The sequence below is a fragment of the Tachypleus tridentatus genome, chromosome 1 (genome assembly GCF_004210375.1).
Source record: "Tachypleus tridentatus isolate NWPU-2018 chromosome 1, ASM421037v1, whole genome shotgun sequence".
Classification (NCBI taxonomy): Eukaryota; Metazoa; Arthropoda; class Merostomata; order Xiphosura; family Limulidae; genus Tachypleus; species Tachypleus tridentatus.
In genome coordinates, this window is record NC_134825.1 from 72,831,080 (window position 1) to 72,856,007 (window position 24,928).

General features: G+C 31.5%; 1 protein-coding gene and 1 long non-coding RNA gene across 4 annotated transcripts in view; one reads left to right on the plus strand and one right to left on the minus strand.

Annotated features, from left to right (window-relative positions):
* The window catches only part of LOC143252173 (uncharacterized), a 75,093-nt gene that overhangs the window by 2,344 nt on the left and 47,821 nt on the right, over positions 1–24,928 (minus strand). For all 3 annotated transcript variants that reach the window (XM_076503902.1, XM_076503912.1, XM_076503921.1), the window contains 6 exons: positions 19,694–21,363; positions 16,034–16,085; positions 15,032–15,118; positions 13,792–13,994; positions 6,914–7,067; positions 3,848–3,955 (listed from right to left, as the gene is read on the minus strand). In XM_076503902.1, the coding sequence (XP_076360017.1) occupies positions 3,848–3,955; positions 6,914–7,067; positions 13,792–13,994; positions 15,032–15,118; positions 16,034–16,085; positions 19,694–21,363 (2,274 nt within the window). The remainder of the gene's footprint in view (positions 1–3,847; positions 3,956–6,913; positions 7,068–13,791; positions 13,995–15,031; positions 15,119–16,033; positions 16,086–19,693; positions 21,364–24,928) is intronic.
* LOC143252182 (uncharacterized) lies at positions 7,109–10,451 on the plus strand. The gene is made up of 2 exons (XR_013028869.1): positions 7,109–8,724; positions 8,929–10,451. It is a non-coding gene; the product is annotated as an uncharacterized LOC143252182 (long non-coding RNA).

Sequence of the window (24,928 nt, forward strand, 5' to 3'; positions counted from 1 at the left end):
TAAATAAGTTTGGCAATGCCACACCTGAAGACTGAACAGTTTCCAATTAATTAAATGGGAGTTTTGAAATGCTTAGCTGGATTTGCTTAAACTTGAAACTGGAATAATTCTTATTTTTTCATACTGATAAAAGAATAAATATTATATTGTAAATGAAATATGCAAGAGATTGTTTTACAAGTGCTAAAATATTTAAAGTTCATTTTAACAATCTGGACCATTTGGTATCTTTTTTCTATCTCTACACTAACATAGATTATAAATGTTTTATGAATCTTAAATGCAACACAAATAAGTGAAATACAGTTATCTCATTCTAAAGCTGCTGTTTCATACCAAGAATATCTCACAGTTAAGTTAGTAAATTAAAAGAACACACAATGGTAAACAAATGTTCACTAGTTTTCATTTAAATAGAATTATTTATAGGGGTGTTCTTTAAAATGTTAAATATGTTAGAAACAATTACTTTACTTAAATATTTCACATAAGATAGTGTCATAACATATCTGTCATGCTAACTAAGTATATTATGCACTGTTGTTAAATAGTGGAAACAAATCATTCAACATATACACTGCCTTGTTAAACAGTGGAACAAATCATTCAACATATACACTTCCTTGCTAAACAGTGGAACAAATCATTCAACATATACACTTCCTTGCTAAACAGTGGAACAAATCATTCAACATATACACTTCCTTGCTAAACAGTGGAACAAATCATTCAACATATACACTTCCTTGCTAAACAGTGGAACAAATCATTCAACATATAAACTTCCTTGTTAAACAGTGGAACAAATCATTCAACATATAAACTTCCTTGTTAAACAGTGGAACAAATCATTCAACACGTACACTTCCTTGTTAAACAGTAGAACAAATCATTCAACATATACACTTCCTTGTTAAACAGTAAACAGTTAAACAGAACAAATCATTCAACATATACACTTCCTTGTTAAACAGTAACACAGTAGAACAAATCATTCAACATATACACTTCCTTGTTAAACAGTGGAACAAATCATTCAACACATACACTTCCTTGTTAAACAGTGGAACAAATCATTCAACACATACACTTCCTTGTTAAACAGTGGAACAAATCATTCAACACATACACTTCCTTGTTAAACAGTGGAACAAATCATTCAACACATACACTTCCTTGTTAAACAGTGGAACAAATCATTCAACACATACACTTCCTTGTTAAACAGTGGAACAAATCATTCAACATATACACTTCCTTGTTAAACAGTAGAACAAATCATTCAACACATACACTTCCTTGTTAAACAGTGGAACAAATCATTCAACACATACACTTCCTTGTTAAACAGTGGAACAAATCATTCAACACATACACTTCCTTGTTAAACAGTGGAACAAATCATTCAACACATACACTTCCTTGTTAAACAGTGGAACAAATCATTCAACACGTACACTTCCTTGTTAAACAGTGGAACAAATCATTCAACACGTTAAACAGTACACATTCAACGTTCATTCCTTGTTAAACAGTGGAACAAATCATTCAACATGTACACTTCCTTGTTAAACAGTGGAACAAATCATTCAACATGTACACTTCCTTGTTAAACAGTGGAACAAATCATTCAACATGTACACTTCCTTGTTAAACAGTGGAACAAATCATTCAACATATACACTTCCTTGTTAAACAGTGGAACAAATCATTCAACATGTACACTTCCTTGTTAAACAGTGGAACAAATCATTCAACATGTACACTTCCTTGTTAAACAGTGGAACAAATCATTCAACATATACACTTCCTTGTTAAACAGTGGAACAAATCATTCAACGTATACACTTCCTTGTTAAACAGTGGAACAAATCATTCAACGTATACACTTCCTTGTTAAACAGTGGAACAAATCATTCAACATATACACTTCCACTGACAATATCTGACCAAATATTTTCTCAATTATATTACTTCACACCAAAAAAACAGTTAACAACCAAAAAAACAGTTAACACTTTCACTACTCGTCACTGCATTTGTTAACTAGCATTTAAAATTTTACTGAACTACTGTTTTATGAATTTATGTCAACAAGTTTGAAATCAAACTGTAGATCATAATTCAAACTTTAATATTATATACAAGTTAATTTCTTAATTCAATATTAAAATAACACATCTAAACATAGATTTTAGTGAGTCACATGGAATGTTGAATATAGCACTGTTTAAAATTAGATGTTTATGATGTCAAAATACAAAGTCTGTAGTTTCTTGCATTTTAATCTGTGAAAAGGCCACCACATTCTTTCACACCAAGAGTTAGAATTCAAGAAGGTAAGTTGTCTTTAGTTAAAATACTAAGTCTGTACCTACGTACAAATTAGGAACTGAAAATACTAATATTATCAAGCTAGAATATAAAATAAGAACCTCATATCTTTTTATTTTGCTGAAGTATGGCTTATGTACTGAATCAAACACGATGGCCCTCTTCACCTCCTTCCATTTTTTGAAAGGGAATCTTATATGCTCTTACTACAGTATATGACATGTGAATAGCCAATAAACAGCTAAGAGTGCAGTGCCATTGAAGTGGTTATCTCAGACATATTTTTTAATCCATGAAAAGACAACTATGTTCTTTTGATCCATGTTTTCAAGAAGATAGGTTGTATCTTTATTCTGTTCAAAATTTCTTTTTTTTAAATCTAAATATATCTCAGTTATTTACTAAGTATACTAAATTATAATGTAATTCTATGGTATCAGTGTAGTTATTTATTATTTTTTTTTGTTACTCAACTGTGCATTTAAAACCTAGAAAAAAAAATAGTTTGACATTCATGTACAAAATTTTAAAAGGCTTAGCAACCTATGTCCAGCACCAACTGAGTACAAAGGTTATAGTGAGAAGAGATAATTGTTTGCTTGTTTATTTTTCTATATTTTAAGAAAAAATAAGCTTAGTAATTTATTTCTAAATAGTAATAATCTATGTTTAATTTACAATAATAGTAATTGAAAAGTGACTATACACTGCAAAATAATGGTCCACTAATGCACAGCCATGACAGAAAAGACAAAATAAAGGTTAGTTTTATACTACTGGATACATGAATGCACATGTGCCACATCAATGCAAGTTATGGACTGTTAGCTACATATGACTGGAAGATCAGTGTAATAAATATACATAGTGTCATGAGACTTAAGCTACTCAGACCAAACATTTGTATTTTTGTGTTATAAAATGCAGTCATTCATACATGAAAAAAGCATAATTTATATTCATTTCCTCTTTTCTTTTGTTATGGTGGTTACAAGGTTAGTTGAGCAACAGAAAATAACAACAAATGTTCAAAATATATTTACAAGGTTTTAGATTATGCAAATAATACCTAAGATATCTGGGGCAAAGAATAATTTTTAACCATGACATGAAATCACTTTGCATGCACTCATAATTTAACAGATTATTTTAACATACAAATATTTAGTAAATACATTTCATCAAAAATTCCAATTTTTTGTATACAAAATAATTGTAGTCTTTACTAAAAGTCTACCAAATTTTGTGAAGAAAAACATATTGTATCAAAAGATATAGTGTAAATACTTAATGTGTGCAAATGTACAAACACTTGTACATTATACCAAGCTGTTGCAAAAGGGTTAGAATGTTAAGTAGAATACTGAAGCACTTTGAAATGCCTTTCTGAAAATGTCTTACTTTCAAAGATAATTATTTAAAACACAATATCAGTTTTTTTTCTCTTTAGATCATGTTTTTAACTAATACACCTATCATTAATTGTCTGTCTGTTACAAAGGGTTAAGCCTACCTCTCTGGTCCAAGAAAAGCAGTTCCCAATTGCCAAAGATTCTAAGAGTGGAAGTTTTTCAATAAATTGAAATGATTCGCTTGGTACACCAACAAGAGTAGTAAGGTGCTGAAATAGAAATTACTTTCAAATATGTATAAAACAAATTCCAGCAACATTAAAAATTAATTTATATATATAAAGAAGATATTTACATTTAAAGGAGAAATCATTTACAAAATTATTTTTCATTCTCATTATTCTTTGATTTTTTTTCAAATACACAATACAACTATTCTATAGATCTGTCTGTGTATACAAGAAAAATCAGTTGATCCCACTTTTATAGACAACAACTACTAACTACATTTTTGCCTTTTACGTTACAGGGACAGGTTGAGTTTTTGGGGTTACCCAGATTGATGTTCTATCCAATCACCCTTCTCCCAATTTTATTGTGATCTCATTTGTTCTGTGTAAATTGTATAAGTTCAGAGGCTTCCTGGCCAGATGGGTTTAATCATTTATCTAGTTTGTCTAATCCTCTTTGGGAAGTGAAATTTTCATATTTTTTTATGTCACCTCTCATGAAGTTCACCTTCTTGTAGTTTCTTTTGCATCTGGCTATCAATGTATCCTGGATGGAATTCTACAGATGGGGATATGGATGATCCAAGACACTTGTATCTGATTTTTAACTAACATCACACTACTTTCTCTCCAGCCAATGGGGCTTTGTCTTTTTCTAATTAACAATCTTCCCAAAGGCTCTAAGGAGATAAGCTGTTCACACAACACCAGAAAAAAGTAACAATGACAGTGAAAAAGAAGAAAGGGTTAGAGACACAGAAACAAACTAAGTGGTTCATACACAGGATAACACAGTCTTCAACCCCATTTGGCCTTGCTTAGTAGCCACTGTTGAGACAAGATTTTCTGAAAACTGCTCCTATGGTATCCATATATTTTACTTCTAAACTGTACTGGATTAAAAAATAAAAAAGGTGGGGTGGGGGCTAAATAACAAATGAACAGGACAACTTCTGATCACAACTCATTCTCTCAGTGAGAAACCTTATGCAAATGAGATTATTACTGTTAAGTCCCTGCACTTCTCCTGTACTCTTCCCAATGCAAATTTCTTCATCTTAGCATCTTCTTGTGGGGGATTATCCTTAGAAGATTAAGTATGAAACAAGTCACCTGACCCTGCATATTCTTGTAAGTATTTCTCACCATACAGCTTGACATTTGACATATTTCTATAGCCAGAGTTAATTTTACATGGTCTACTGGATGAGCAGCCACCACATTTTGCCCATCTTTGTAAAACTTCAGTCATAAAACAAGAAGATAAAAAATATGAAGGGCTTTTTTTTTAATAGGATATTCCCTGCTTGAAACAGATGTGATCTTTCATTGAGTTATGTTCCTCTAGAAACTCCACAAAGTGTGAGATGCATTTCATGAACTTTCAATTTTTGTTACTATGTTCTAAGAAGAGAGTTTGTATTCTTTCTTTTTATACCCCCATCATCTTCTAGCTGTATATATTGTGTAGAGGCAAGTAAAAACTAAACTTAATCTTTTCTTTCCCTAAAAATATATTTCAGACAGATATCTCCACAGAACTACCCTTCCCACTTTCTTTGGATGCCTATTTGCCTCATGAAGAACAAGCTTTTAGTTTACACAAAGGTCTCAAAGGAAGTATTGTGTGAGCAGAATTTTCTACCTCTTTGCTAGTTGATGGGTAGATCAATGCTGATTTTATTAGACTAACACAATTCAGTGTTGTGTAGGGGTAAGAGTTCATTCAAAAACTTTGCACGTGTAAAATCTTTCTGATGCAAGCACTCTAGTAATAGAATTCTGAATTACTTTCCCAAGTGAGGAAAATGCTAACTATAGTAACAGTGTTATAAAATCAGATATCTCAGGTCTCTATAATAAAGCTCTCCCTTTTTCTTCTTTTTAAATGGCAATGATTTTATACTATTTTTCTTAGATCTACATAGCACACAAAAACATGACACAGTTTGAATTACTTGAAGGCAGGTGACCAAAATGAGACTTCTAATGTAATAAATAAGTATAAAAATTTTCAATTTGTGTCAGGAACGAAGGAAGCTCTACAACAAGGACTTTGATTTAAAAAAAAAAAAAAATCCCAGCTTTAGAAGATACAAAGACAAATATGTAGTTAGTTAAATGGTACAGTTTTTGACACCAACATAAAAGATTCACAGTTTGAGAACTATTTGAGCTTCTTTTTAAATGTATGTTGACAATAATTTTTAATACTTCAATATCCCAAATAACAGTTAAATTACAGGGACAAACTGGATTGTTTTTTCCCATTAATTATTCAAAACAAATACTGAAATAGGAACATTACAGATATAAATTTTACTATGTAGGTGAATTAGCCACTGAAGTGGGGGGGAAACGAGTTAACTCATGCTGATGTTGTTTGACCACTTCTGAAATGGGGAAGCAGTTTTATTTCATCTGAGTAAATATTTCTTTTTTAGAGCTATTCTATGTTTAACAGATGTTTTGGTTATACAGCTATGTACTGGTAGTGTAACTTAGCAGTTTTTTTACTTCAGAAATAATAGCATCAAACAGACACCGTAGGTATACAACTGCATCAATTGTAGCTAATGATAATTCCTTATCATCAGATTCTGAAATCAATGCCAAGCCTGAGTTTGATGTTGATAGTTTAGAAGGTGAAAATAGTCAAATTCAGAGTTAACTCATCTTCCCAGGAGAAATGCAACGTGTGGTAGCCAATTAACTGTATTAAATTTGACAGTATTTGATTAAAATAATTCCCCATTGAGTGAGAGTTTAACCACTGAGTATAACCCCAGTTAAGGGATTAAGGAAAGCATGGGAGATCAAAAGTCTTGAAATCTTAATGTTATTATATATCCTTGTAAAAAAACATGGGATACTAGCTTGGAAAAAGAATTAATCCTCAAATGTTTTTAATACAGATGAAATTTATTAATTCATTAAATGTAAAGATGTTTACATACACAAAAATATAAATTACTACAATAAACTAGATTAACTTACCAGATGTCGAAGCATGGTAAGGTTTTCCAGAGACTGTAAACCCCCATTGGACATTAATGATGGCAGACGAAGTCCTCCTCCACCTCTTACCCAAAGATAGTTCAAATAGCTGAGTCTTCCAATTTTACTGAAGTCAACTTTACACAGTGTTGTCCTGAAAATATTAGCAATGAAAAGTAATATTAAATGAAAACAGATTAAAGTATCATTTAATATCTACTTCATCTTGTGAACCATATCAATGTCATGTTTATGATGAAACAAATTAAAACCATTTACAATCATTCCTCGTTTGCAAAATTTAAATTTACTGCTTTGTTTATGGTTTAGGGAATGTTACTATAGTAGAATAACCTTAAATTCTACCAACTGAGTTTTCCAGTAGGGTACACTTTGTTATTTTAAATTTGAAATGTAATTTATAGAACTGAAAAACATTTTATCAGATTTTGTTTTTTAATTTTAATCTTGTTATTTTACTAAAAATAAAATTTTATAGATTTTAATAGAAATGTTGTATTAAACAATATGATCACAACATGGTAGGCATGGAAACGTAATAAAATAATATGCTAAGTACGTATTATTTTAAATTTGTGACAATCTAGATTAAACCTTTTATTATTAGTTGGATAGTTATACTACGTTTCATTGTACAGAGATATAAACCAACTGAGAATACAGAAAAGGCAAGCGAAGTTTAAAAAAAAACTACTGAAACAATAGCATGGAAAAGCTTGCAAAGTTAAAGTTCATCCCTAAATGTTTATGGCCTTAAGGAGAATAATTCTTAGTCTTCTGATAGTGTTTTATCCTAAAAATAAAACAAAACTAAAAATTCATAATAATTAAAAAAAAATATTGCAAGTGTGAAAACTAGTTTAATTTTAGAAAAAATATATATTCTTTGATTTAAAATATTATGGTTTGCAGTTCAAATCTAAAGAATATTTAAATCAAATAAAAGTTTGTAGGACAAAAACACAAAATACAATTAGTAAAAAAGGAATTTGACATATTTAACAATTTTTTTAACACTTCAGATCTTACTGTAACATTTATAACCTTTCAATTCTGAAAGTGTTTGAAGATTCTTGTTAAATAATCTACAACACTGGGAGTCTGGAAATTGAATCAATTATCTATGAGCAGAGATTATGTAGAGGAGTGTCATGAAAAATAATCACCATTAAGATTAATTCAATTAATGCCATAAACATCAACTGATCAAACTCAGAGCTTCTGATAATTCCAATTATCCAGCAATTGTAATACTGACAAAATTTCTCATCACTATGTTTAATTAACTCCAACCATGTAACTACTATGTAGTCATCTATACTATAATACTATGTATCAAAATTTTTACCTTTTCTGGGCAAAAAATGTTATTTCCCAATTGTTTATGCCTAAAGTAAATGGTAAATTCAAATTTACCCATTTTTCAGAACATTCTTGGTAGAATCAGTGCTGAGTAGCAATTTTCTCAAACTTACAAGAATTTCAAAAACCTTTAGGAATTTTCTAGAACTGTCCATAGTAATACATATTTAGTTTTAGCTGCCTAAGTGAACACATAGACCTATCTGATTTTATCAGAGATGCCATCAAGAAGCTGCAAGCATTCTCCAGATGGATTCTGTTATGTATGTGGCCAATTTATCAAGACAAGAGCAAAAGAAAGTACTCTGTAACAGCAACTGCTTAAATGTGTGGAGCCTACTAGACATATTTTGGCATACCTGTTGCAGATCAAGACAAACCCTGGACACCTCATTTTACCTGCGAGCACTGCAAAAAAACTCTAGAAGGTAAGATGGACAAATTTTAAGATTTTATATTATACAAATTTTAGACCTTTTAAAATTTAAATATCTTTTAAATTATTTTATTTCTTTTTATTTCCAATAGTACAGAAAAAATCACAAAATATTTTGCATGAACCTCTTACACATCAGTTGTGGATGAAATAAATTTATTCTTCATAATAACAATTTTACTTTGCTCTTTTGCAGGATGGTACAGTGGGGAAAAGAGAGCCATGAAGTTTGCTATTCCAAGAATTTGGCATGAACCTATTGACCACTCAAGCAATTGCTACTTCAGCATGGGGGACCCTTTCAAACGTCGGGCTGGCAAGAATGCATCTGCTACCATGTATCCAGACCTTCCATCATCCATCACCCCAGTGCCACACTGCCCTGAGCTCTCTGTACCCACTCCACCAGAGAAAAAGCAGCCATCCTCGGAAAGAGCATCAAATCTAAAGAGGAGGTAGATGTTGAAGATCCAGATTACAATTTCAGAGGTGCAGCTAGTGAGAGAAACCTATATTACTCCAACCAAAGAGACCTCAATGACTTGATCAGAGATCTTGGTCTAACAAAGTTGAATGCTGAGATTGTATTTTGGGGCTGATACGTGAAAGTGATTTACGTTACAGTTGCAAATCTCAAAACACTATTCACGTCTAAAATTTTTGTATAACTTTAGTATAAATACATGTAAATCTTGATTCATATGTTGTTTTATTCGGATCTTATGTAAATGAAAATGTGCAAATTTGCCTGTTTTTACATAGAAAAATAGGTTAATTTCTAAATTTCATTATCCAGGTCACAAAAGCAAAGTTTGAAGGGAATAATGACTATTTTCTATACTTTTACAGCATAAAATTAAGGAATAACACATACAAACCAGGAAGAAAATTTGTGTTGCATATGTAATATTTAATATAATTTCTTCAAACTTTTACAAGGTTTTAGTAAACGTTTCAAATGTTTTGTTTACAAATTGAGATATCTTATTTAAGCATTTTTACTAAAGATTTGTCTTTGAATTAACAAAATACTAACTCAGTCATTCTGAGTGCTAAGTGATTTTCATTTTAAGAATAAAAACAATTTTTGTTCATCTTATAATTTTTATATTTCATTTGCATAACCTCTAGAACCTTCTAAATGAATAATACTTCTTTCAGTAAAGCTCCACATTTTTCCATAATACTAGGTGTTGCAAAATCATTAGTGTAAGGTAAAATGTATTTAGTTACTTCAAATACACAATTAAAACACAAAATGTTCACACACACACTGATTAATGTTACAACTTACAAAAAAAAAATAACCAATTAAAGTCAGGGTTTCCAGTTATTAGTGTTCTCAATTAGTCCAACCACTGAAGTAATAAATAATTTGCCATTATGCTTGTTTTTTTGTTCAGTAGAAAGCTATATAATGGACCATCTGTGCTCTACCTGCAGCAGGTATATAAGCCTGACTGCAAGTGTTAAGTTTTTCCATATTGAGAAAGACCACCATATACCTGTTTTTTTTCTTCAGTGATGTAATAATCAATTAAGAAGTCCACTAATTAATCAGATAATTTTAACAAATGCCCATTTCTAATGAAGTTGCAGTTGTGTAAGATATAACACAGTACACCTTAGAATAAGTAGGATAACATATACAACTGAGAACTACAGTTACTAATATATGTATATGCTCCTATTTTATATTAAATGTATTTGTCAACTTTATGCAGGAAAAAGTGCAATAATATTTTCTTATCCAAATCCATTTGTCAACTAGTAATTTCATGGAACAGAGCTGTGGCTTTCAAGTAATTAGATCTTTGAAGCCTGGTGTTCAGTGTTATGCCACCCTTGACTTCACATTAATAAAAATTAATAATTTATAAATAAAATTTACAAAATCTAAACCAGACATTTCAAACACAAGGTGTGATAATTTTTGAAACCTTTTGCAATAAAATCATTATATAACAGTTTACTGTGCTACTAGGCATGCTTCATGTAACTTTGACCTGAAAGTAACCTAAGTTTTCATACATATACCATATTAGGAATAATGACATGTGCTAGGCCATTTTGTTAAACTAGTAGAAAAAAATAATCTAAAGTATTAAACCTAATATAAATAGTGTATATTTGACCCCATTTTATACAAAAAATTATCTGTCTTCTTTCTACTAATTTAGGGAACATGTTCAGAGAGATGCAACATCTTTCACTGTTGACGAAAGGGAAAATATGAAACTAGCATTGATTGATGACCTTGAGTTATGAACCTTGGAGCAATTTTTGTAAAGAGAAAATTTATTACTGAAAACTTTTTCAGTAAAATAAACAAGCACAAGTGACTGGACACACTGAGTTAATTTATTAGCCTTCTTTGACTTAAAACTAATAAAATATCCTAAATTAATGATAAAAAGAAGACCAACTTGACTTCCATGCTTAACAAGGCATACCGAAACATCCCAAGAAAGTTTCATGGCAAGTAGATAGTAAGAAAGGAAATATCAGGTTTCAGATGATAAATACACAATTTTGCAAACTTTACAAATTTAAAAATTATAAAAATATTCATAATTGAATTTCACAGTTTTTAACATCACCAGCTTCTAAAATTAACTCTTTTCAATCTATGTGAACTAAAAGTTTTCAATTTGCAGCTTATATTTATTTACTGACAAGATGCACCTGTATGAGCAGGAAGTTTAACAATTTCCATCATCTAAATGGTATTTCTAACAGGATACAAACTATCAATAAGGCATAGCAGTTTCCATTTTTTAAAATAATTTCATCCAAAACAAATGTTAATAAAATTGACATCAAAAGAAAAAATTTATAACATCAACATTTTAGCTGTAATTTTATTTTGGAAGAAATGTGTGGGTATGCTACATAATAAGTTTTTTGAAATTTGATGTGATTTTTTACACACGAGTTGCAGGTTCAAAAATATGTGTATTACAAAATTAGTAAATGATATTCAGAACAAAACCAATCAATCACAACAATAACAGATGCAGTACATATGACAGTATTTATGTATGTAATCAAAACCCCTGTGCCACCCATTGAATGAAACCACAAACAAAAATCCATAAAAATTTTACAGAGTATTCAAGATTTAGACAATTAGAGAAATAACTAGTGTATGTGTAATAACCATCTCTTTATAATAATAAAAGGGCATATCTGTGTGTGTGTGACCACCATAACTCCTAGAAGAAGGAACCTAGAAACATGAAATTTTCCACACTGACTAAGTGGACCTGAGTATTTTTACTTACCCACACACGTGTGCACATCTCTTTGTGAGATAAGCAAGTGAAAACCACATACAAAAAAATATATGACTGCAATAGCTCAAAGAGCAAACAACCTAGAAACCTGAAATTCTGCACCCAAGCTAAGTGGGACCTTAGTGTACACATCTGGGTATTATTTATCTATGTGCATCTTTTAATGTGGCAAGCTACCAAAACCAAAAAACAAACACACACACAAAGAATTGGTTCCTTATATTACAAATAGAAATCACAAATCAAACACATGCACATGTCTGTGTGTGTGACCACCATAGCTCCAAGAAGAAAGACCCTAGAAACCTGACATTTTACACCCATACTAAGTGGGCCTTAAGCATTTGCACCTGGGTATTATTACTCATCTACACCTAAATATTCTTAATTATTCATATGTACATACATATGAACATCTTTTCAATGAGGCAAACTAGTAAAAAAAACCACACAAGAAAGATGTGCCTTATGTTAGGAACTATAGCTATAAATTACAAACAGACACTACGTAGATATCTTTTTAATGCAATCTAGCAAAAACCACATATAAAACAAATGGTTCCTTATATAACACTTAATATATATATATATAGAAAAGCCAGTGCTTTTTGGTAACGAGTTCTAACAATTGATTTTATATAATGTTGCTTAGTGATAAAAGTATAACTTAATGTTGTAGTTAAGAGGCTATGTGTTCATATTATAATATGAAATGTATATACTACAAAATTGAAAAAAAGAAATTGTTTTCTAATTTAGAAGCTCCTTTAAGTAAAGAGGTTTGTTTTTATTATTTATTTTTATCAATTAAGTTTAAAACCAGAGGACAGTCAGAGGGAACATTACCTTTATAAACATACCACATCCTGTACAGGACCAACAAAAGTATACAGAGGTTATACTTTTATGCTAAAATGGGTTCAGAGTGCACACACTAGAGTAAACCAACCTCATAAGCCAAGAGAAGTCTGGTACTTTTGCTAATTTTAAATTACTCTCCTGATAAAAAAAAATATGATTTTCACTAGAACTGTATGTAAGGGTTTGATGGTATCTTAATTGATGTAATTTTTAAATGCTGTACTGAAAAACTGGAGTTCTTAAAATTTTTTTCAATGAACAGTACTACTTTTAACATATAAAAACATTACAGTCTACAGTCTATATCAGTAAAATTTGTGAAAATTCAGAGCTCTGAACATGAATCATTTTAATGCAACAAGTAGGGTACAAGTAAAGAACAGAATCCAAACATTTTGTCCATGTGGTATGTCCAAGAAAAAAAAAAGAAAGAAAATGTTCAATATTTCAGTGATGTACGAAAACTACAATTAGTCATTACTAGTGCAAAGAGATGCTGTAGAGCAGCATTTTTGCTAGTACTTATGGAAATACATTAACATCTTACAATTACATTTTTCAAAGAACCTAGAACAAAAACTGATAATCACTGCTGTGACAATATCCAATGACAAAGATCAACTAATTTCACTACACAATAAACAAAGATGACAAATGCTTATGTGGTATCAATGACCTATCTTTATAACACAATAAAGGATAACAGCTTAAAGTAACACATCGATGGAGCTGCTAGTGAACAATAACAACTAATTTATTACACTGATGCTCCAGTAGCTTTTATGTCAGGGTACTTAGCTAGTATAAATAAACAATGAACTATAACAAACTGATGAACCAGTGACACATTCAAAGAAAATAATTACAATAACTACACCATAAAAAGCTGGCAAACAATTTACCAAACTGATGCTCCAGTGGCTTCTGTGACACATTCAGCTGTGAGTGTTTGAAGTTGAGTAACTGTCTCAGAAACTGCTGGTAAAACTTCTGGCACTACTTCTCCAAATGCTAGGTGCTGGAGATTCCTTAAATGTCCCAAAATTCGTATGAAGTAACCCCAAAAAGTTGCACGATCTTCTAAATGACCAACATCTCTTAAGTCCTATTACAAAAAAATTAGAAAACACTTTTCATACTAAGGTTTAAGCTACAAAGATAAAATAATTATTGCAGCAACCCTATTACTCATTCATAGCCAGTGTCTAAAAGCCTATAGCTGTTTTATATGCTACATTTCCTTACACTGACAAAGTATATTATTTTCATGGCAAGATTCAAATACTTTTTTTTCCTAACAATTCTTAATTTTGTAATTCTACAACTCTTATCGTAAACTCCTGAATATTGTTTCACATGTATCAACTATCACAGAATGTGGCAGGTTTTAAAATTCTCATATCAAACAAAATTTGGAACCCAGGTTTATTTTCTATATATATTTGTAATTTAGCACAAAGCTAACACAATGAGGTATCTGTGTTCTGCTTGCCACAAGTAACGAAACCACAGATTCTAGTGTTATAAGTTTGCAAATATACCACTGTGTCAATGGGGGCTATAAATGATGTTTAAATTAATAAAGAATAAAAGCACTGGAAAGTATTTGTGAACTTCTTCATGAGGTACTTTTTCAGAAAAATCACAACATACTCTATGCCTGTGTGTTTAAAATTAAACTATTTGAAACTTAGAATCTAACAGTGAATATAAGACTTGTACTTTTATACTGTGTTACCACATGGAAACAGACCCTGAAATTTGGCATTGTAAGATCATAAATGTATCACAGTCCCACCTGAGAACTAGAAACTTGTGCTTACACAACCTCACGTGTATAAGCCCAAATGGGTTAACAATGATAAATTTACATACTGTTTTGCAGTTACCAAGATATTTCTTGCATTCTTTATATTATGAAAAAGTAATTTCTATCTTGTTCCTTTGTCCACATTTATTAAGCTGCTGAATGCCAAGTTAGCAAGTGTTGAAAAAAAAAAACAACCTTCTATAAATCAGGTTGTTTCGAAAATATAATGTTTAAAGTCAGTGTAACATACTAAACAAATTATTAAAAAAAGGGTTTTTAAATATAGTATGACATGTTTAATTTCAATTGGAAAAGAAAAATAGAAAACTTACAAGAGAGGTGGTGTTGAAACATTCTAGAGCCTTTGCACACAGGGCCCAATTTGTTATGTAGAGATCTCCCAGGCATACACATTTCCACTGAAAATAGTTTGAACAAAGTTTTAGATATAGAAAGGAGAACATAAAATTTGGTAATTCCTCATAAGACGCATCAAACAATTATCTGCTTACAGTCACTACGCAATATGTCAACATAATATATTGAACACCTAACACTACTGAAACTGTCAAATTTGACTAAAAAATTTACAACGTTGAAAATAAATTAAATTGAACATCAAACTATTTATCATTACTTTAAAAAGTAGCTCTCTACATAAATCATTTTCCAAGTTGTCTGCTTCTAATTCTTAATACAACAGTATTAACTTTTCTGAAGCAACAAAATTAATATGGAAAAAAAAGTTGCTTGAAGCAAATAAATAAATAAACCTAAGTTTCCATGTTTGCATCTCTCAGGTCATCAAAACCCCAGTTTCAAAGGAACTGAACCAAAAAAATTTGCTCAAGATGCATTATAAATTCAATAATTCTTTTTTAACAGAGCCTTAATGTTTTTGTACATACACACAAATCAAAGTAGTCTAAAAATTGAAAAAAAAAAATGTACTTGCATTAGATAAAATTATTGTAGAAAAGTTTAAACTACGTAATTAATCTAAAATGGTAGAACACAGCTTTTTCAAAAGAAATGGAACTACTACAGTTGAAAATAAAAACATCTACAAAGAACCTTCTACAGTGGCAAATTAAACAATGCAGTTAGTTTATACTACACATCATAAAGAAACAGTCAAACCTAGCAAACAATCTAATATTACAAAACAATTTTATATTAATTTAGTTCTGATGAAATTAACTAGGATGTATATGTATTGCAATGGTTCAAAATAACTACAATGTTCAGCTACAAAACTAATGCATTAATTAAAAAAACTTAAAACCAAGAAAAACAAAATGTATACTTAAGTTAAAATTAATTTTTATACTTACAAGAAATGGTTGTGTTGCTAGAGTTCTCCATGTCCGAGAAACTTGGCTAGCACTAAAGAATATTGCAATAGTTACTTTTAAAATAGTATTGATTCAATTTTATACTAAGTTGGCAGAGACAGTTATAAAATAACAGATGGATATAGAATTTTATTATGGAAAATGAAAGAAAAAAAAACACAAAAACTACTCTATATTAGGAAAAAAATTTAGTCAAAAGTCATTTAAAAAAGATATAGGGTAACAATTTCATGTTTCACCACATAAGTATATCCATATAATATATATAGTTCCCTCTTTTTTTTTTTTGTTCTTTCATTTAAATGAAATGGCATCTTTCATGAACTTAAAATGTAAAAAAAACAATAAATAATGTGAGAGAAGGATAAGACAATAGAGTGTACATTTCTAAAATAGATAGCTCTTAAGATATTTTTCTCACACATACATTAATCGTAACAATACAGCATGATTTCTACACAACAACTGAATATCATCAAGGAATATACCAAGATCACCTTTTTGGCTGATACAGAGTTCAATACCAATATGGATCAATACCATGCAGAATTTCAATACTGTAGAGAGTAAAAAAAGCTATTCAAATACCAGATAGTTCAATCCATAAAATGCAAAAGGTGTTCCTCCATTTACACGCGTAGATCCCTTACTCTCTACTGCTTTACTTCCAAGCTTGTTTAATATTAAATGAAGTGCACAACCATATTTACTTAAACAACATTGCTGCTCAGTCTTAGAGTTATTACAGTCAAACTTAAAAGTTTACTGTTTACAAGTTATAAATGATTGGATTACTTTTGACAATAAACAGATTAACTGAATAATATACATTAAGACAAGAGATTGCCTTTTCTACTTAAATTTTATTTTTTATAGAATATTCCACAGAAGTGTTACACTGCATAATGGAAGTTTGAAGTAAAATAAGAAAACAAAAAACAGATAAATTCCCATATAGAAAAACATGTTTATATATCAGAATAAAAAGGTCTTCAGGAGTAAAATACATTGACTTACATATGCATGTACCATGTATTAATATGTTGTACTAAAAATAATAGCAATAAAAAAAATCCTTACTGCAGTTTGGATATGTAGTGGTATAAAAATTTATAAACACACTGCAACTTAATCCAGTTCATACTGAAATAGTTGTTCAAGTAATTTAATATAAATACCATTTCTACCTTTACTGTGTCTGTTATATCCTAAACAGTCTGTACAGCCCCAATATTTAGCAAAAGGACTCGTCATCACTGAATATACTAGACATAGTATGGTTGATACATTAGACAAACTGCTGAAGTATCTTTACTTTCATTCAGAAGATTTTATAAATATTTTGCTAAACAACATTTACCACAACATTCAAGTATTACACACACACACACACACACACACACACTGACTTTTCTTCTCAGAATCTGCCTCACTTTACATTTTTTTTATATTACATTGGCAAAGGTGTGTAATTTGTATTGTTCCACAGCAGATCAACTACATTTGAGCAAGAGAATAATATCACTTCAATATTCTATTCACCAATTCTAAACATATATTTACATTATTTTAGAACTCTTTACTTTATAAACATTTAATTTTAAGAAATGTATGAAATTATCAGTTCAGCTAAAAACATTTTACAGCCTGACATTGCAAGTATGCAACAAACTGCATTTTTTTGACAGCCTGGTCAGCAAAATGTTGAACACAGATTAACTTACAGGTATCTTATGTCTGAAATGTTTGCATAATAACATTTTAAACAAAACTGGATTATCTTAGTGACTGTGACATGCAGCTTTCATGATTACACAGACAGTATTAAAACAGATCTGAAGTTATTATGAAACTCCAAAACTCTTGCAATCATTTCTCATGCTAACCTTCTGATTATAAATTTCTGCTAAAACTAGAATAAAATTCTATTCTCCCTATCTAGCAGTTATATAATCGAATTTTCTCTCCCACTTTTTTGAACAATAAAGTACATTTATATTTTTTATTTGAAAAGAAAAAGGCTACTTCAAGCTCTCTCAAGATTTTCATCTACTCAAAGAAATACCATATAATACTTAAAAATTCAATTTCTTGTATATACAATGTTATTTCACCACAAATTATTTTGTAGTATATGCATTGCACAAAATTATAGAATTAACAAGCCATAAGATGTTTTCATTTAAGAACACAAAACATGAGGCAAATTGTCAGTTAAAACAATACCAGCTTATAGGTTCCAAATGAAGTCACATGTATAATAAAAGATGGTAAAATACAAATTCTGGATGACCTAAAGATTTCTGACACTGTACAACAGTTATGTCTGCCAAATTTGTACAGGGTGGCCTGTAAGTTCCAACCCATCCATATATTGTGTCTAAACAACATTATAATACTAATGATGAGTTGAAGGTAGCTGTTACCATGGCATTTAGAACAATAAACCCTGCCAAGTTGAAGAAAAAGTCTTACAGAACATGGCGTCACATAATATTATGCAGCAAAAATAAGGGACAGCACAAAGATACACTGGATACATAAGATATATGGATGGGTAGGGACTTACAGGCCATCCTGTACAATTCACTTGAGCACTATAATTTTATGGACCTTCTGTTCAAGCACTTTTTAAATCACAAGAGCCAAACAATGTATCATACTTATTCTTATTTGTGTATTTAATTGTTATGTATAAAGAAGTGATGATACATTAATAACTAAGCAGACTTGTCCATTTAAATGCTGTCCAAGATTATTTGGTTAAGAAATAAATGCGATTTTTTTTTTACAAAATAATTTATTTTTAGCCATAAAATTATTAATCAATTGGTTTCAAACTTCAACAAGATACAGGTATGTAAATGCAAAATCAAAACAAAATTAATAAGAATTAAATGAACATAAAGAATTATAACACACTGAACAAATTAGTGTAAAGTTGTATTCAAAACCATATTAGGCCTAAGGGAGCTTTCTGCTTACAAAGTCAATTAGAAACTGTGAAGTCTGACTTTGAAATTACTTACAAGATAGAAAATTCATCTTTCATGCATAAAGTGCTTCTAGATGTTGATTACTAAATCGTTTTGAAATGGATTGCACCTAGACTTCAAATGCTGAAAAGATTTGACATTATATATTTATTTTTACTATAAGTGAAGTTATATGCAGCCTACAACATGCAGTATACTAGGTATTCAATATGCATCTCACAATCTACAAATGTTAGTCAAAGTTTTTGGAAGATTCCAAATGTTGATCTTCTAACATAAACAGATTAATAAATCTCTGTTTTCCTTCTAGAAATGTTACTAAATAAAAAAATATTTGTGCACAGTTATAAAATTTATGGCAACTATCATAATATTAAGAATGCAAACATAATCATGATAAAACAGTGGTGTAATACTAATTCAATAATGTACCTAAACATTACACTAAAATAGTCTCCAGCTAAAGAAGGTCTCATTTATATCTGCTATTGACATTCATCTAAACTTCAAACTAGCTGAAAGCATTTGTATTCTGTTATTTAGTTAAATAATAAAGGAAACTGTCAGGAAATTTGTTTGAAATCTGAACATGAACTAACAGCAGATTAATCATCATGGTCTGTATAAAAACAATTTATCTCACCTGAGGAGATCTGCAACTCCAAGATACTGAAATATTGAATTTACACATTCAAAACCCCCAACCAGTCTGTTCACATAGCAAAAGGATGGTTTTAGTTTTTCAACTTCCAGTTTTTTCTTGGGTGTTTGTCCTTTCAGATTACAGCTATAGGCGTGTTCTCGAAGTTTTACTAAGACTTTGTTTTTATAATATTTTTTATCACTAACAACATCCTCGCCCGAACTGTCCTCCTCTTCAAGCCAATCAGAATCCACAGTGACTTCAATATCTTTTAGCTTGATTTCTGTCTGAACACCATGTGTTTCAGTTTCAGGCACCACTGGTTCATTCTTAGGCGACAGTGGTGGTGCTTCTGACTGTACACCCACAGACTGAGTAGTCACTTGTGGTTTCTTCTCTATAGGAGAAGATTCAATTTTCTGTACATCAACTACTTTTTCAGAAACAGAGGAACACCTTTTATGTGCTTCTGGTGATGTGGAACTGGAAGAAGTCTTTACATAACTTCCATCATTATCGAAGGGATGGGAAACACAAATGGGCTCAGAAGTCTTTATTGATGCTTCTAGGGTGGATTTGTTTGGACACACAGGAACTACAGAACACAAAGGTGACCTCAGAGATGGAATCTGAGGTAACAATGGTGAAAGTGAAGGAGCTATGGACACAGCTGAAGTAGAAAATGTATTACCACTATTAGCACAACACATGGCTAATGTTGTTACTGTTTGAAACTGTAAGGAACCAGTGCAGACAGGTATTGTTGTGGGTGGAGGGAAATAAGTCACCTGCGGTCCAGGTCTCTCCAAAGAACCTGTAACAAAGAACCCATTTTGTAAAAGGGGCATATTTGTAATAGTACTGTGAGCAGGTAGAGGTACACGTGACTGGGCTCCTGGAATCATCTGTGATCCCAAAACCACAGCATTTGGTCCAGTTCGAGTCTCAAGTAATGGCTGTGGTGAAAGTGCTTGAAACAACTGAGGGGTGGAATAGGATTGGTGTGGAAAAGGGGGTATAAATGAACTCGAAACATTGCTAGTACCACTTGATGGAGGAATGAATACTGGTGCCTGCATAGCTGGAATGGGAATTGGACCAGAAGGTGAGGCCTGGGAGCTTGCAGGCATCAAAAATACATTCTGCACAACAGGTCCACTTACTCCAGCTCTGCTTGAAACAGGAGAGGTATTTTGAACTAGTCCTGTATTAAAAGATGGAAAAGCATTACTAGGTATGGAGTTTTGTCTATGTAGATAAGGAAGTCTTGGTGGGAAGTCATTAACTGGATGAACAGCTCGAAGTCCCAAACTTCTCAAAGGAGCTGGTGTTAAGGGAGGAGGAGGGGGAAGTATTGTCCGTACAGGTAAAGGTGGAGCTAAGGGACTGTTTTTCACACACTCTTCTTCATCTGAATGCTCCTGAGTAAGTACCACTTCTGGCACCAGAGAAATTCCTGTATTTGTTCCAATTTTACTCTCTGCTTTGGATGACGATTTGCAGGAACTCGTGGTTTCTTCATCCATTTTTCCATTATGCAAGTATTTTGACTCAACATTTGTTTGTTCTGTATGTTTGGATTCTGATGAACAAGATTCTTGAGGTATAATAGGACGTGCACCTGGTGGAGGAAGCCGCGCCTTTCCTTCTTTGATATTCTTTCTGCATCGCTGAAATAGTACATATATATATTAGAGACTGAGTGTTTTAAATAACCACTCTAACAAATGCTTAACAGTATGTGGATAAAACTTATTTAAACAAGTTATTCAAAACTTGAACTAGAAACCCCTCTTATCATATCAGGTATATCCAATGGACTGATCTTCTATGTGTAACATGATGAATATAAAATACTTCATGTGTTAGAAAATTACATTCAACATTTATAATGGACAATTATATGATTAATATATTAAGTCCAATACTATTTTTGTGTTAGTATGAAATCAAAATAAAAAAATAATTTGTTAAAATACATTTACAAAGGAATGAATGTATTGTAAACTAAACTTTAGTTAATAAAGCCAAACATTAAGAAAATGAAAAGTTATAATCATTCAGTGAGCCACCCAAAATGATCCAACATATTTTTAAGTGTTAAAAAACAAACTTCACGGTAACTGAATGTTTGTTAAAAAAAAAAAAACGCACAAGAAGTTAAAAGTGAGGCTTATAAATTAAGCTCAAGAACTGGAATATGGTAGAAATGCTATGAGGTTCTATGTTTATTTGTTATTAAGAAAAAAAAAAAAGTGTTTTGCTTAAAATTGCAAAGAAAATTAAAAACAGTCCAGAAACCCTGAAAATAAGAATACCATAAAAAACCTCTGCATACGAGGGCTGTTCAAAAAATACGCAGACTGACGTCATAAAACAAAATGTACTTCATTTAGAAATTACAGGTCTGGGACCCTTTCAAAGTACTCTCCTCCCCAACGCACACACTTATCCCAACGGTGTTTCCACTTGTTGAAACTGTCCTGGTACGCTTCTTTTGTAATGTCCTCCAGCTCCTTCGTTGCATTTGCCTTAATCTCAGGAATCGTCTCAAATCTTCCTTTCAAGGGTCTTTTGAGTTTGGGGAACAAGAAAAAATCGCAAGGTCAGGTGAGTAGGAGGGGTGGGGAAGAACAGTGATCGAGTGTTTGGCCAAAAACTCACGAGTTCTGTGTGGCACAAATTTCGCAGCAACACGGTGCATCTTCAATTTTTCGGTCAAAATCTCGTAACAAGATCCAACTGATATCCCACACTCTTCAGCAAGCTCCCTGACAGTCAGACGTCGATTTGCCCGCACCAAGGTGTTGATTTTGTCGACGTGTGGGTCGCCAGTTGACGTGGAAGGACGTCCAGGACGCTCATCATCTCCAATGGACTGTCGACCAGCCTTAAAACGTTCATGCCACTTGAAACATGCCGTACACTTCATAGCAACATCATCGTAAGCCGTGTTAAGCATAGCAAAAGTTTCAGTCGCAGATTTTCCAAGTTTAACACAAAATTTCACAGCAAGTCGTTGCTCCTTCAGGTCATTCATTCTGAAATCCGCCAAACAAAAAAATCGCACTTCACTTAAAACCGCGTAGCTAATACACAAATGAAGATATCTGCAATCGGGAAATGGCATCGTAATCAGCTGATCTGTGCAAACCTAGTGACACCAAGTGGATTCCCCTGGAACCAACTGGAGCCGCGCAATTCAAACAGTCCGCATATTTTTTTAACAGACCTCATATATTCCAATGATTTTTAAGCAAGCCTATATTACAAGCAATTTATTGTGTACAGTTGTAATTCCTTTTAATCCTTGGTCACGAAAAATAACTTGATTTAATTAAAATAATTCCAATTATGGTTTTTTTTTGTTAAGTATAGAGCTACATCCTGGACAATCTTTGCTCTGTCCACTATAGGTATTAAATCATGATTTTAAGCATCACAAGACTTCAGGTTTACTTCTGAGCCAATGAGAGACTCCAAAAATGAAAATACCTTTTTACTTTAATATTTTCTTTTCTTTAAGTTTTAGTCCTCCAGTTAATATTAAGCTTTATGCTAATCCAGCTATTGTTCAATTTCCCCATTCCACTCAGATTTGCAATTGTTATAACGTGAGAAAGTAGAACAGGGTTTCAAAATTAGGCATTTAGGTCATTCCTGTAAACATGCTCACAAGTCAGAAGACTTGTTGTGAATAAAGTGGTCTGAGTGGTGTTATTTTTAATTTCAAGACAATTGTTTTGTTGTTTTCATGGTTGAAAAATTCATTAAATTCTACAAATTCCAGTTGTTTCCCAATTATGCAATAATCAACCCAATCCTAATTATTAGTAAAACACTGCACAATATAAAATAACAACAATGATTTAAAAACAGGAATACCTATGCAATTCTCATGATGATTTCTCTTTGATACATTTTTCCACATCTATTTTATTACTTCATTTTCACTACACAAAGCAAGAAAGGCTAGTCATTGACTACTATCAGCCCTGGGGTTAAGGAGGACCTACCTAATACTTCTGACCTACTTCAACATCTGTATCAACTAGCTCCACTGAGGAAGAAAGAGGATTCACCAATATGAAGACGACAAAGACCAAAACGAGATCTTTTCTGGGAACGGAAAGGATCACTGATCAGCTTCTGGTCATGTTCCAGTCACCTTCAATAAGAGACTTTGATCCCATAACAGCTATCCATTTTTGGAACTCAAGATCATTGCTAGCAGGGTCCAGATTGAGAACCAGAAGCAAGAGAATGACAAAGAAGGGGATGAAGGAAGAATTCAAGAAATGAATACTGGAACATCATTAGATACTGAAAATGATGTGCATTAGACTTCCTTTCATGATTTATTTTGATTAGAAAAGGGCTCTAACTTAATTCCTCACCACCTAAGTTATTTTAGTACTACTTGAATGTTTTCCATACGTTGCTAATTTGAAGATTTTGCTTATTACAAATTCATGAACAACTAATTTACAGCTGTTTCAGGATGTGAAAGAACTGACTGCTATAAAGGTATTGTAAACTGTATGATTATTTTCTCTCTCTCCACAAAAAGCATTGGACATTCTATCAACAAAAATGTGTCAGCTAAATGGTTTAATTTTTTGCATCATAATTTTAAATGTTTTATATTACTCTATACCCATACTGAAGTACGAATACCTGTTCAAGATTAAGTTGCACTAAACTAACTTTTTTTTTTAAATAAAAAAAACAAAATGAAATCAAACTTTGTTAGGATCTTTCTCTTGTCATAGATGAAACTTTACACAAATTTTCAACAACTGAAACTTAAACAGAGGGAAGAATTTTGTAGCCTCTCATATCTGAGTGTGTGTGTGTGTGTGTGTGTGTGTGTGTGCACAGAGATAAAAACAATTTAAGTGGTCTGATATAAAATAGTTTGACTTGTGCATTTTTTCATAAAATACAAGTTTACAACAAAATAAATTGAGATACATCTTTAGTTTGTACTATTTAATTCAATATTCTACTGATAACCTCCATTATAAAGAAATTTTACAATCAGCTTTAAAATTGGTTCCTAAAAACAGATGGTTTGGGGCCCAGCTGGATCCCTTAAAAAAAAAAAAAAAAAAGTTAAGCATGAGCCCTATAGAAGTTCTTTTTCAAATAACATCCTAAAGTGGATGACATTTATGCATAAAGATTCATATTATTTTATCTACACAAAGAAAACTATATTTCTATAAATATATT